This window comes from Penaeus chinensis, chromosome 29 (assembly GCF_019202785.1).
Source record: "Penaeus chinensis breed Huanghai No. 1 chromosome 29, ASM1920278v2, whole genome shotgun sequence".
NCBI lineage: Eukaryota > Metazoa > Arthropoda > Malacostraca > Decapoda > Penaeidae > Penaeus > Penaeus chinensis.
In genome coordinates this window covers 7,858,454-7,873,109 of record NC_061847.1, presented here as the reverse complement: position 1 = coordinate 7,873,109, position 14,656 = coordinate 7,858,454, and the positions used below count along the sequence as shown (strand labels likewise).

The 14,656-nt window shown below is 37.2% G+C and overlaps 4 protein-coding genes across 4 annotated transcripts; all 4 read right to left on the bottom strand.

Annotated features, from left to right (window-relative positions):
* Positions 1-476: 476 nt before the first annotated feature.
* LOC125040961 (glycine-rich cell wall structural protein-like) lies at positions 477-1,442 on the bottom strand. The gene is made up of 2 exons (XM_047635769.1): positions 1,371-1,442; positions 477-1,225 (listed from the first exon to the last, which is right to left on the bottom strand). Exons 1-2 carry the CDS (start codon positions 1,383-1,385, stop codon positions 557-559), a joined length of 684 nt encoding a protein of 227 aa, XP_047491725.1. The 5' UTR covers positions 1,386-1,442; the 3' UTR covers positions 477-556.
* A 3,613-nt stretch (positions 1,443-5,055) lies between these two features.
* LOC125040494 (glycine-rich protein 23-like) lies at positions 5,056-5,844 on the bottom strand. The gene is made up of 2 exons (XM_047635046.1): positions 5,779-5,844; positions 5,056-5,525 (listed from the first exon to the last, which is right to left on the bottom strand). The coding sequence occupies exons 1-2, from the start codon at positions 5,797-5,799 to the stop codon at positions 5,091-5,093; spliced, it is 456 nt and encodes a 151-aa protein (XP_047491002.1). The 5' UTR covers positions 5,800-5,844; the 3' UTR covers positions 5,056-5,090.
* A 2,974-nt stretch (positions 5,845-8,818) lies between these two features.
* Positions 8,819-9,526, bottom strand: LOC125040978 (glycine-rich protein 5-like). The gene is made up of 2 exons (XM_047635797.1): positions 9,461-9,526; positions 8,819-9,265 (listed from the first exon to the last, which is right to left on the bottom strand). Exons 1-2 carry the CDS (start codon positions 9,479-9,481, stop codon positions 8,855-8,857), a joined length of 432 nt encoding a protein of 143 aa, XP_047491753.1. The 5' UTR covers positions 9,482-9,526; the 3' UTR covers positions 8,819-8,854.
* Positions 9,527-13,267: 3,741 nt separating this feature from the next.
* LOC125040977 (glycine-rich protein 23-like) lies at positions 13,268-13,930 on the bottom strand. The gene is made up of 2 exons (XM_047635796.1): positions 13,868-13,930; positions 13,268-13,668 (listed from the first exon to the last, which is right to left on the bottom strand). The coding sequence occupies exons 1-2, from the start codon at positions 13,886-13,888 to the stop codon at positions 13,273-13,275; spliced, it is 417 nt and encodes a 138-aa protein (XP_047491752.1). The 5' UTR covers positions 13,889-13,930; the 3' UTR covers positions 13,268-13,272.
* Between the last annotated feature and the right edge of the window lie 726 nt (positions 13,931-14,656).

Genomic DNA, 14,656 nt, shown 5'->3' with positions numbered 1-14,656 from the left:
TATGAATATATGTATATATATACATATATGTATACATATATGTATATATATGCATATATATATGTATATATATATGCATATATGTATACATATATGTATATATATGCATATATATATGTATATATATATATATATATATATATATATATATATATATATATATATATGTGTGTGTGTGTGTGTGTGTGTGTGTATGTTATCATCATAATAATGATAATAATACATTTAAAACCGAGACTAGAATATTTTCCAAACATGCCAATTAGGAAAATTATATGCATTCATTGAATTTAGGATCTAGTATAGGTAACTGCCAATGCTAACGATATAACGTGTTTCTCTCTTTTTCTATATACATACATACTTACATTCAAACAGATGCAACCCATCTAATAGAAGCGAGCAATAATCTCCCATGTATATTAGTCAACTGAACCGAAAAATTCAAGATGAAGAAGAAAAGTAAAACAAATATAAAATAAAATATATATGTATTTTATAAAATTTATACATCCTTTGGCTCATGAGTGCTCACAGCATAGCCAGCAGGGAGGCCTTAGTGTGCAGGGCCTACATACTCGTCGGCGGGAGCGGCCTGGCCGGGGAGGGAGCGAATGGCGTCCAGAGGGATGGTGTTGCTGCTAACGAGGCCGGTGTCGACTGCGCCAACGGGAGCAGCGTCGACGCCTGGTGCGCTGTATTCGTCGGATACGGCGCCAGTGTCGAAGCCTCCAGCGACCCCAGTGTCGAAGCCTCCAGCGATCCCAGTGTCGAAGCCTCCAGCGACCCCAGTGTCGAAGCCTACAGCGACCCCAGTGTCGAAGCCTCCAGCGACCCCGGTGTCGAAGCCTCCAGCGACTCCAGTGTCGAAGCCTCCAGCGACCCCAGTGTCGAAGCCTCCAGCGACTCCAGTGTCGAAGCCTCCAGCGAAGCCAGCGTCAAAGCCTCCCGCAGCCCCGGCACTTGGTGCGCTGTATTCCTCACCGATGACACCTCCAGCAGCGCCACCGGAGACACCTCCAGCTACGCCACCAAAGGCGCTTTCAGGAAGCACGCCAGTACCGAGGAAGACACCAGGAAGCACACTGCCGCCTCCAACGCCGCTGCCGCCGTGGCCTCCTGCGCCGCCGAGATCGACTCCCAGCCCGCCGTCGCCTCCGGAACCGTATCCTTGCGGCGCGGCGGACACTACGCACACCAGGACCAGCACGGATGCACCTCGGAACTGTTGAGTACATTTTATTTGTTACTAAAAAAATACACACATCTGACTACGCCTATAGAATAATGTGACCCAGCATGGTATTTGTATAAACGAGTGGGTGAGTGCGTTTTAGACAGAAAAATGACACAAAACCTTATTTGCTTACCGAAAGAGGATTCATGATATCGGGTCTGTTTGGGAACTAAGTACAAAGCTCCAGGAAAGTGAACTGTACCACACCTTATCCTCGCCACGGTATATATACCAGGTCGTGTCCATGCCGCAAGAACACCGCGATATAGAACAAGCGAGCAGGAAACATTTTTTTTTTTTTTTTTTTTTTTTTTTTTGTGAATTAACTCATTCAACTTGACCCAGTCTCTCAATGTTCACCTGTCATTTGGAAACATACAAGCTATATGTTACGAATAGTGCTGTGAATACTTTATCTAAATGTGCACTTTAGTATCATAAAAGACGACGCATAAAAAGAGAAAAAAAATATAACTTGCTGGAGTCATGCAAGTCATTCTACAATTCTGTTCTCTTCTTCACTGAAAGTAGTTATGCACGGATGCTTAAACACACACGCGCATACTTGGTATCCATTGGTATTAAATACAAAGAATGGACGGGGCAAAGATTGATATATATGTATATATACATGAATATATATTTATATATATAAATATTAAAACATATAGACCTGTATATGTCTATATAGAAATATAAATATATAGACACCTACGTATATATATACATATTCATACATATATACACACATATATGTATATATATTTACATATACATATATATGTATATATACATACGTATATATATATATATATATATATATATATATATATATATATATATATATATATATATATATATTTATATACATATATATACAAGTACACACAAACATATGTGTGTGTGTGTGTACATACATACTTACCTATGTACATGCATACATACATACATATACATACACATCTATCTATATACATATACACATCTGTTATGTGAATATGTGGGAGTACATGCGTCTATATGTATCCATGAATGTATGTAATATTTCGTCATTATTCTTAATACTATGCTTCTGAAATGAACTTACCCTACCTCATTTAGGAATGGTGTTAAACTCATTTAAGAGATTTCCTGCCTCTTGTGAGCGACCTTGCTCACTGCCAGACTTCTCAGCAATACGAAAAACCTCTTCTGAAAGCACCGTCATCGCACGTTACAATAGTCTACCAGCACTTTTTAATTACAGAATTCCACCACGCATTTGGCTGACTGGTAGCTGAGGGATTTACCTTTGCATTTTCAAATATATATTTGTAAATATATGTGCACACACACACACACACACACACACACACACACACACACACACACACGTGTGTGTGTTTTATGTATATATTAAAAAAAAAAAACAGAGACAAATGTTGCATGAGCCATTTACCTGGCACTCCAATGTAGTTTCTTCAAATAAGGATTAGTCGATCTCTTGTCCGCAGACTTTTCGAAAAGCCTCCTACTTGGATCTGTATTCATTGTTAATCCACCCTTTACTCTTTATAAAGTTCGAGAGAACATTCTATTTTTGAGTAACTTCAAGCGATTACCAAAAGATGCAATAAGAACAAATTGGTCCAATAATTGTTATCAATTAAAGTTTCATATGATTTAAATTGCCTCTGTATTCTGCACTCAAGTAAAAATAAAACTCATGGAGAGTGATACTAATAACATACATGTATCACAACAAAGTGAGTTTCAATTAGAGGTTTGTTGTCATACACAGGGGAGGGGGCAGTTGACCCCCCGCAAATCTATTTCCTATATAGATCTGGTTATAGCTTAAAAATGCCCCTAGAATAGCTATTTTTCCTTTTTTGTTTGGTCACTTCGCTCTCCCCCCCCCCCCCCCAAAAAAAAAAAGGAGAGCTGAAATGACGCCCCTGAACACATGGAAAAGAATTTCAACAATTACTGCACCTCTGTTTTGTCCAATTATTCACAGCCCCTGAACGCACCATTACCTTACATGACATTTGAGGGTGATCTTAATGAGACTGACCTCCGAGTGGCCTGACCTGTGCTGACTCATGGTCCTCCATATTAGGTCACTGAGGACTGTTTACTTCCTACCGAGTGGCTCATTTTGACTTTTGATTGCGCAAATGTAGGTAGGAACAAATATATTCTTGTCACTATCATTCGGCAGATAATTCTAAATAATCAATCAATCACTACTTTTCAAGGATAAGTTGGAAGGGGAGCGTGGAAGGTTGCAGATCAGTTTGGAAGAGATGAACTTGTCTTTTTTAACGAATATATCCTTGGGTGTAGAGCTCGCAACATCCAAGAGATTTTAATGAAGAAAAAAAGGTAAATATGTCCCCAGACCACAAATGAAAATGTTGCTACAGTTTCCATTTTTAATTTAAAAACGCAAGTAAACTAACCTGACAATGTGTCCCCGAATAACATAGAAAAGAGTATCAGAAAGTGGTCACGTCAGGATCACCAGTCGACACGTCTGCTCGAAGATATGTAACAGCAAAGGGCATGGTGTCAGTATCACGGGGCGCATGGGGCATCAAGGGCACGCTGGATTATGATTAGATTGATTAAGTGAGATTTATAAGAAAATCTACGCAGTTGACAATTCATGTTAAGACCTTTTTGTAGCATCCCGAAACCCCTAACACTTCGATACATTGTTACTACAAAACACGATATCATCGAAGTTTGTACTGCCATACAAAGTATTAAAAAAAAGAGAAGTTATCTTCATTTCACATAAAGAACCTCAACAGATTCGATCCCAAATTAATGAAAATAAAAATCACTGCGATTGCCTAAAAAAAAAAAAAAAAAAAAAAAAAAAAAAAAAAAAAAAAAAAAAAATATATATATATATATATATATATATATATATATATATATATTGCGATCTGATTGGTATCAGACCGTTTCAAGTTGAAGGCATACCCTTTGAAACAAACTGAAAAGAGGTTTCAACAAGTTCCAGTAATGTACGCGTAAAGGGCAAACATGTATCAGTGTATCAAAGTGTTAGGGGTTTCAGAAATGTTACAAAAAAGGTCTTTAGTGTTGCCTCTGCTTAGCCACTATAATATTATGTCAGCTTATCTCATTCCTATCATCCTGGCGTAATTAATTTACCACCGTTCAATAATTATCAAGATAATCTAATAATAATACTGTCTAGACAAAAGGGTATGAGTAACCCTTATCATTGGAAATTCAACTCTTACCTTTAACCTTTTCATCTTCATTCTATTTTTGACCGTTTTATCACATCTGACATTAAAAAAATAATTATACTCATACTCATACTTTTTATTGCTAAATATTGATAATATAGTGCAGGTGTAACGCAGGATTTCGTTCAATAATTGCCAACATCAAGTTATATAAACAAAAAAATCTAAACTACTGTCGGGAGTTCTGAATTGACACCATGGGCTGATTAGAATCATGCCAGCTCTCAACAATTATTAATTATAACTGTAGCTCTAAACTATCATAAGTTATCGTCACTCTCTGACCATAAAAAAGCAGTTAACTGGCTCCTGATAGATGTCAGTGTGCGTGCGTGGATCTTTTTAAATACGCCCATATATCATATATATGTATATGAATATGAGATGCATGTAGATACATATCTACATACATACACATATATATACTCCACGAGCATGTTTAATCCTTGCCTTTACAGTTTGGGTAGGGTTTAGACGTTGCTTAGGAAATATCCTTTAGAAGAATGAATTAGTACTTCTGACTCAGTAAAGGAGGTGAAATATGCAATATGAATAATTGTTCTTTATTATGCATTTCAACAAAATTAATGTGGTGCATCATATACGCTGACAGGTGGGCTGACATGGGATACACCATCATCGAAGCCAGTGTCGAATCCTCCAGCAACACCAGTGTCAAAGCCTCCATCAAAGCCAGTATCAAAGCCTCCAGCGACGCCAGAGTCAAAGCCTCCAGCAACACCACCATCGAAGCCTCCGGCGACTCCAGCATCTGGTGCGCTGTATTCCCCACCGATGACACCTCCATCAACGCCTCCTACACCACCAATGGCACTTTCAGAAAGCACACCCTTCCCGGCCAAGACGAAAGGAAGCACACTGCCGCCTCCAACGCCGCTGCCGCCGTGGCCTCCTGTGCCACCGAGATCGACTCCCAGCCCGCCGTCGCCTCCGGAGCCGTATCCTTGTGGGATGGCGGACACCACGCACGCCAGCACCAGCACGGACGCACCTCGGAGCTATTGAATTGAAAGCATGAAAGATCAATATATAGAATGTATACCACATAGATACAGCCAGAAATATTAATATATATTGATATACGAGGCCTAGGTTACTAAATACGTTGTATAGATAGACATAGAAATAGACTAATAGAAACAGAGATAAAGAATTGTTAAAAAAAAAAAAAAAAATCATGGGCAGTTTGTACCCCCCTCCACCCTTTAAAAGGAAGCAGATTGTATTTACTTTCAAAGTATATTTACTTACCATAATATTCAGGGGATTCATGTTTAAAGATTATCTGCAGTCCAGTTACTGGATGACTAAGCGTCTAGTCAGCGCGGTGTGCCTCTGCTTGCCTCAGTTTCAGTATTTATACTTCAGTGCCAGTTCGTGCAAGGCCTAAGAGGATGCCAGATTTCATTGTTGCTATGAAGGATATCGCTGTAGGAAGTAATTTTAGTGAAGATATGTCTCATACACACGTCTATCTAATTATCTATCTATCTGAACACAATAAGGAAATAAGTTTTCGTGTACACTTGCTAATAAGATTGTAATGAGAATAGCCAAGTATGTTCAAGTATTACTGATGAAAAGGTGTGTGCTAAGAAAGAATGCACTTACCCATATCTTCAAAAAGACAAACAAAAAATATATGCATATATATACATATAATATATTCGTATATATATAAACACACACATCTATACATACACATATATATTATAGTAAAATAACATACGCAAACTAGATTTATTGTCTATTTCAATAAATCTAGTTTGTGTATAGTGTTCCTTTTACCCTAGCATCATCACGTTACAGTGTTTTTCCATTCACACACATATATGAGTATATATGTATAAATATGTGTGTGTCCATATTGATAGATATATGTGTATATATATGTATGTGTGTGTATATATTTGTAATATGCTTATCTTTGTGTCATTTGTGTATCAATTTAGATCTAAATTACAGTATAGCTGGTATATGTGGTTTTATATTTTGATGGCATGCACACTACAAACTACATTATGCCCCTCTCTCTCTCTCTCTCTCTCTCTCTCTCTCTCTCTCTCTCTCTCTCTCTCTCTCTCTCTCTCTCTCTCTCTCTCTCTCTCTCTCTCTCTCTTTCTCTCTCTCTCTCTCTCTCTCTCTCTCTCTCTCTCTCTCTGTCTGTCTGTCTGTCTTTCTTGATATTCTATTATAACGATTTGTACAGTAGTTATATTATGGAGTGTCAGGAAAGAGCGAGTAGTAAATGTAGTAGTCGTAGTAGTTTTTTTTTCCTTTTTTTTTACAAAAGTATTATATTTCTTGGTTTGTAATTAATTGGTTATGTATCAGATTGCAATATAACATCGCCTAATTGTTTAAAGTATATTCTATCTATCTGTCTACTTATGTCTATCAATCTGTCACTCTCCCTCTCTACTACAACATTAGCGTATATGTGAATGTATGTGTATGTAGGTAGATATAAATATGAAATAAAATGTTTCACTCTAGTTCCCTAATCCGTATACCTACACAGACGATAGAAATGACAGAAAAACATGCACTCGTCCAAAAACAAAAACATTCTTTGATTTTGGTATTTCCAGCCGCAACAAGACTCGAAACAACACTAATTCGACTCGAAATCGCGTATTTTTTTCTGTTTGGTTTATAAATTTAGGCAAATCTCATTCAATTCTGGTAACGGATTACCTTTTATGTGGCCATACCAAGGACATGAGCATGGCGCAATAACAATAATACAATAATAGTATAATAGTAATAATAATAATAGTAATAATAATAACGATTTTAGTAGTTAAAATGATAATTGTGATAATATTAATAACAATAATAATATTTATAATAACATTTATAATAGTTATAATGACAAAATAAAAGTAATGGTTATAACAATACCGTCGATAATAATGATAGTGATAAGGATTATAAGACAATCATGGCAGTAATGATGATGATAAATAATAACATTAATGACACTGATAACAATAGAGGTAAAAATTACCTACGTCGTTTATGAATGAAGATTTCACTGGTTTGCGAGTTAGAGCAGCAGATGATCGACAAGAACTAGTTCCTGAGATGATGCAGTGTCCGCTTCCATGCGGACTTAATTTCAGCGTAGTGACAGGGCATGTCAGTGGGATACTCTGCCAATGCCTCACAGTATATGTATATATATATATATATATATATATATATATATATATAAATACATATATATATATAAATACATATATATATATATATATATATATATATATATATATATATATATATAGTGTGTGTGTGTGTGTGTGCGTGTGTGTGTATGCATATGTGTATGTGTTTATATATATATATATATATATATATATATATATATATATATATATGTGCACATATATACATGTATATGTAAATGATTCCACACACACACACATATATATATATATATTTTCAGCACACACACATACACATGTCCTTTGGTCTTTGCTGAGGAACATTTAACCTTATCTTTGTGTGAAACATTGGGCCCCGTTAGGGAAATAATAACTCCCTTTTTGTAATAGAAGAAAAACATCATCCATAAATCATTTAAGAGTATAGGAATGGCAAAGACAAGGATAAAGTGAAGGAGGACCTCCCCACCCAACAAGTCCCTCCAGAAGGTCACTCCCGAACCTGAGAACGAAGGCACGTAATGGAATCATGCTGAGCAAGTGATAAATGAAACAACGAAAGGAAGTTGTTGTTACTGAGAACGAAGGCACGTAATGGAATCATGCTGAGCAAGTGATAAATTAAACAACGAAAGGAAGAACAAGAAAACACACGTACAGACAAAAGCAAAACGGTCGTGTGTTTTATTGCTCTTCCATTGGTTATTCTATTCACAAGGCAGGGCACAAACAGCCAAGGAAAACAGATCAAGGCACAAGTAAGCTACAAGGTTCTACCAATACCAAATGCATATTGTTGTGCCTCAGACTCCTCCATGATCCTATGTCCGACAGAGGGAAGGAGAATCAAAAACTCATACACATACATACATACATATATGTGTATATAATCTATCTAATTATGTATCTGTCGATTTTTATCTCGCACGCAAATCTGAAAATAAGGTTGGGTATCTACTTGTTGCGTAACAGTGTGGACTGGGAAACGCCGTAGGATACCCAGTTATGCAACATGTGGATACCTGCTGCTAACAGATCCTTTGGTGGGTAAATAGTGCCAGGAGAAAGCAGCATAACTTCTCTCGAGTATCGATGGTTCAATCAAGGCAGACAGAAAGGAATTGTTAGGTTAATAGACTTTATTCTCCAAATTCAATGAATTAGTGTGGTGCATCGTATACGCTGACAGGGGGGCTGACATGGGAGACTTCAGCAACACCAGCATCGAAGCCTCCAGATACACCGGCGTCGAAGCCTCCACCAACGCCAGCATCAAAGCCTCCAGCGAAGCCAGAGTCAAATCCTCCAGCAACACCGCCATCGAAGACTCCGGCGACTCCAGCATCTGGTGCGCTGTATTCCCCACCGATGACACCTCCATCAACGCCTCCTACACCACCAATGGCACTTTCAGGAAGCACACCCTTCCCGGCCAAGACGAAAGGAAGCACACTGCCACCTCCAACGCCGCTGCCGCCGTGGCCTCCAGTGCCGCCGAGATCGACTCCCAGCCCACCGTCGCCTCCGGCACCGTATCCTTGTGGCGCGGCGGACACCACGCACACCAGGAACTGTTGAGTTTTGAATAAAAGGTTATATTTTGCAAAGTGTGTACGTATGATTTTGGTTAAGAGAGATAGAGAGAACTAAGCACACAGGAACAGATATAACTATAGAAATATACCTGAGTAAAATTTGATATGCAAAATATACGAATACTTTAGCATTAGGCAATTTCTAACTACCAAAAAATCTGAATTACTAACCAAGATATTAAGAGGATTCATTATTATAGATATTCTGCAATCCAGTTACTGGGTGACTAAGCGTCTAATCAGCGCGGTGTGCCACTGCTTGCCTCACTTTCAGTATTTATACTTCAGTGCCAGCTCATGCAAGGTCTAAAAGGATGCCAGATTTCATTGTTCCTATGCAGGATATCGTTGTAAGAAGTAGTATCCGTTGGGATATTCGTCACACACACGTTTATATATCAATACATTTATAAGGAAGTACGCTTTTGTGTAGATTTGCGAGAAATACTGTAATGCCACTAACCGGTAGAGTGAGTTGTTGGACTGCTTCTGATTCAAGTATTTCAGGTATTATTAGCACTGCTGATAATAATAATGAGGCGTGTGACACTAACAAATACATGTATACATGTTTATGTATACATGTACATATACGAATTTATATGTATAAATATCTATATCTATGTATATATGTATATCTATATATAGAAATATACAAAGATATATGCATGTGTGTATGTGTATATGTATAAACATACATATATATATATATATATATATATATATATATACATATATATATATATACACATATGTGTATATATATATATATATATATATATATATATATATATATATAAACATCCTTGTATGTGTACAATCATATTAATATATCTATCATGCACACCGAGACGAAAAGTACAACAAAAATGAATTATGTGATTCTACAATATTTAAAAATCAGACTTTGTCTCTATTTATCTGTCTGTATTTCTGTCTTCCTCTGTTTTCACCAATGGCAATGAAACTTTTCCTCACAATCAAGTACTGAAATATTATGATCATTTAGATCAAGTGCAGTTTATTTTATGAACGGTTAGGGAGATAAGAACACTTAAAATTAATAAGTCAAATAATTACATGAATAAAATACATTATTCTTTAGGCATTGCTTAAATATCTATCCATCTATCAGTCGATCTAAGTACCTATCTGTCTATCTGTCCATTTATCTATTTATCTGTGTGTATGTTTGTGTGTGTGGCAGTAATAATAATGAAGAAGAAAAACCCCACTGATATCGATAAAGTTACAAAATCCGGCACCGGTACTGCCACTACCTATGTCGTTTATAAATGAACGTTAACCAGTGAAATGAAGATTTCACTGGTTAACGAGCGAGAGCACCAGATATGAACAGATATGGACAGGAGCCAGTTCTTGTGATGACGTAATTCCTCTTTTCTTGGGGACCAGTGATGGGGCATGGGAGATTGTGTATTTGTCAGTAATTCAAAGTTTATATGTATCAGTATATCTCCATGTCTGTATATATACAACCTATATCTATATCCATATATCATTAACCATACTTATGTCTATTTCTATATATTTATTCATGTATCAGTATTTATATCTGTCAATCTATCTGCCTGTATTATTTATGTATTTATGTATGTATGTATGATGTGGGTATGTATATAGCTATCCTTATGCCTATAGTGAAAGTCTGTAAGTTTAATAAAAAATAATATCAAAATCATTTGATGGGTACATACACTCGAAGAGAATCGCTAATTGTAGCGTCTGACGTCAACCAGAAATGTGAGATTCGAGAAGATGAATTAGGAATGGTAGTATGTGTTTCCTGGATACTTGAACTTTCGCTTAAGAGTTGGGCAGTTTGCCTTCTTCGGCTTCGAATTGTATTGCTAGTAAATGGGGGGGGGGGGGGGGGGGGGGGGAGAGGATCATTGAAGAAGACTACTTGAATATTCTGATTATGTTTAACTGAGGATGTATTTAGATACATTTTCCCCCATGGTAATGATGATTTAGAGAAACCCATTGATATAGGGTTTTTCTGAATTTTCATACACGCATATTCACACTCACTCACACACTCATTCACACCTACACACTCACACTCACATTCATACACACACATACACAAACAGATGTTTACACGTATGGTATATACTGATTACTGAAAGATATTCGTCTGCACTGACGAATATTTAACTTTTTTTTTTTTTTTTTTTTTTTTGTGAAACGTCGGATCCCGTTGCGACTGAGAGAGAGGAACTCCCTTTCTGTAAAAGAAACCCATAAATCATTTAAAGAATATAGGGCACGGAAAGGACAAGGATATAGAGAACAATAGACCCCCTTAGTTTTTTTTGTGAATATTGTTACATACAGATGGCGCCACATGTGCTCAGCCGGCACGGAGTCTATCAGTAGCTCTAGTGACCGATCCTGATTTCCACATTCCTTGAATTGGAGGGAAAATGTGTTTTTCTTATGAATACAGGTGATATCGATACTGTTATTATTGTTATTGATGTTATGATTATTAAATTGTTATTAAAATCTCGATAACATTTAAGAAAATTAAATAATGCAAAAGACACTTTCCAAGAGTCGAGGAAAAGGGTAATCAGGTGAGATACGTAGGACTAATTGCCGACTCCTTGGTGACTAAGCAGTTCTAGAGCCATCTATGTGTGATTACAATAAATAAACTTGTATTATGTTAGGCGTGGCATGCATTCTTGCCATACGGGGCGATTGGGTTAACCGCCCCTGACAACGGCATCTGTAACTGAGAGCGAAGGCAGGGCACGTGCTGGATTCATGATAATAAAAAAGAAAAGAAACAAAAAAAAAAAAAAAAACACGAATATACCAAAGGAATGTAACGGAGAGGCCTTTGGTATAATTATATTTTCTTTCTCTTCCCTTCGTTGTTTTATTCACAAGGTAGAACGTAAGCAGTCAAGGAAAACAAACCCAGATACAGGGAAGCTTCAGGAATCCACCAACATCAAACACGTGCTTACCTCTGTTCCCTGCTCCTCTGTGAAATTCTGTCAGACTGAGGGAAGAGAAATGGAGAGAAAAATAAGAACGGGAAGTGTATAGAAAATTCCTTCACAAACTCACACACACACATCCCTTTTATGCTACCTGTCTCTCTCTCCCTTTCTCTCTCACTATACATAGAGAAATGTGCTTGTATAAGCTCTCTGCTTATTTATCTATCTTTATCAATATTTCTTTCGCACACATACAAAACTGAATATAAGGGTGGGTATATACTTGTTGCGTTATTGTGGACGGCCAAACTTCATATTGCATGCCAAAAGGTGATACAAAGATACGCAACGGACATGGCTGATCAATTACCGTTCCATTCTGCGTCGCGTCAAAGGGATGGTACAACACTTGCTCAACCAGTGTGAAAGGGGAACGTGTAATAATTTTTTGCCGCTTATTAACTTACAACTACTACTAGACAATAATATAAAAAAAATCAGGTCCTTCCAAATTAAATCTTGGATGTCGCTCGGCTGAAAAGCTATGTCAGTCAACAAACACTTCCTGTATATAGTTTTGAAGCCCATCAACGTGGCGAGTTCGTTCACTGAATTACGAATAAAAATGGATGAAGCTGCTGGTAACTGAAGACACAAAACCTACTGCTATAGCCATGAAGGCCGATTACAATCCCATGTCCCCTTGTTTTAATGCGGTCGCGTAATGATGGTACGAAATGGATAACATATCATGTAACTGAGTAATGCGTAACGGTAATAACATACGAGGATATGCAACAAGTGGATATCTACCTATCCATTCATTGTCCACCATGACACTGGTGGGTAGATAGTGCCGAGAGTCCACTTTTCTGTATGAAAAGGAACATATATAGTCATATGAGAGGCAACACTCTCGCTCTTCACTCAAGTACTGATGATACACTCAAGGCAGGCAGAAAAAAAATGTTAATTTAATAGTGTTTATTCTCTTTGTTGGCACAATTAGTGTGGTGCATCGTATACGCTGACAGGGGGGCTGACATGGGAGACTTCCTCGCCGATGCCAACACCAGCATCGAAGCCTCCAGCAACGCCAGCATCGAAACCTCCAGCAGCACCAGCATCGAAGCCTCCAGCGACATCGACGTCGAAGGCTCCAACAGCACCAGCATCTGGTGCGCTGTATTCCCCACCGATGACACCTCCATCAACGCCTCCTACACCACCAATGGCACTTTCAGGAAGCACACCCTTCCCGACCAAGATGAAAGGAAGCACACTACCGCCTCCAACGCCGCTGCCGCCGTGGCCTCCTGTGCCACCGAGATCGACTCCCAGCCCGCCGTCGCCTCCGGCACCGTATCCTTGTGGCGCGGCGGACACCACGCACACTAGGAACTGTTAAGTTTTGAATAAAAGGTTATATTTTGCACAGTGTGTACGCATGATTTTGGTAAAGAGAGAGAGAGAGAGAACTAAGCACACAGGAACAGATATAACTAAAGAGAGATATACCTGAGTAAAATTTGATATGCAAAATATACGCATTCTTTATCATTAAGCAATTTATAACTACCAAAAAGTCATAATTACTAACCAAGATATTAAGAGGATTCATTATTATAGATATTCTGCAATCCAGTTACTGGGTAACTAAGCGTCTAATCAGCGCGGTGTGCCACTGCTTGCCTCACTTTCAGTATTTATACTTCAGTGCAAGCTCATGCAAGGTCTAAAAGGATGCCAGATTTCATTGTTGCTATGAAGGATATCGTTGTAAGAAGTAGTATCCGTTGGGATATTCGTCACACACACGTTTATATATCAATACATTTATAAGGAAGTACGCTTTTGTGTAGATTTGCGAGAAATACTGTAATGCCACTAACTGGTAGAGTGAGTTGTTGGACTGCTTCTGATTCAAGTATTTCAGGTATTATTAGTACTGCTAATATTAATAATGAGGCGTGTGCTACTAACAAATACATGTATACATGTTTATGTATACAAGTACATATACGAATATATATGTATAAATATCTATATCTATGTATATATGTATATCTATATATAGAAATATACAAAGATATATGTATGTGTGTATGTGTATATGTATAAACATACATATATATATATATATATATACACACATATGTGTATATGTATATATGTATATATGTATATATATATATATATATATATATATATATATATATATATATAACTATATATATATATATATATATATATATATATATATATATAGAAACATCCTTGTATGTGTACAATTATATTAATGTCTCTATCATGCACACCGAGACGAAAAGTACAACTAAAATGAAGTATGTGATTCTACAATATTTAAAAATCAGTCTTTGTCTCTATT

Excerpts from the sequence above, each read along its gene's own strand:
- LOC125040494 (XM_047635046.1), bottom strand. The coding sequence starts at position 5,799 with ATGAATCCCCTGAATATTATG. Across the intron at positions 5,526-5,778 it reads TGAATCCCCTGAATATTATG|CTCCGAGGTGCGTCCGTGCT; the intron begins GTAAGTAAATAT and ends TCAATTCAATAG.
- LOC125040978 (XM_047635797.1), bottom strand. The coding sequence starts at position 9,481 with ATGAATCCTCTTAATATCTTG. Across the intron at positions 9,266-9,460 it reads TGAATCCTCTTAATATCTTG|TTCCTGGTGTGCGTGGTGTC; the intron begins GTTAGTAATTCA and ends AAAACTCAACAG.
- LOC125040977 (XM_047635796.1), bottom strand. The coding sequence starts at position 13,888 with ATGAATCCTCTTAATATCTTG. Across the intron at positions 13,669-13,867 it reads TGAATCCTCTTAATATCTTG|TTCCTAGTGTGCGTGGTGTC; the intron begins GTTAGTAATTAT and ends AAAACTTAACAG.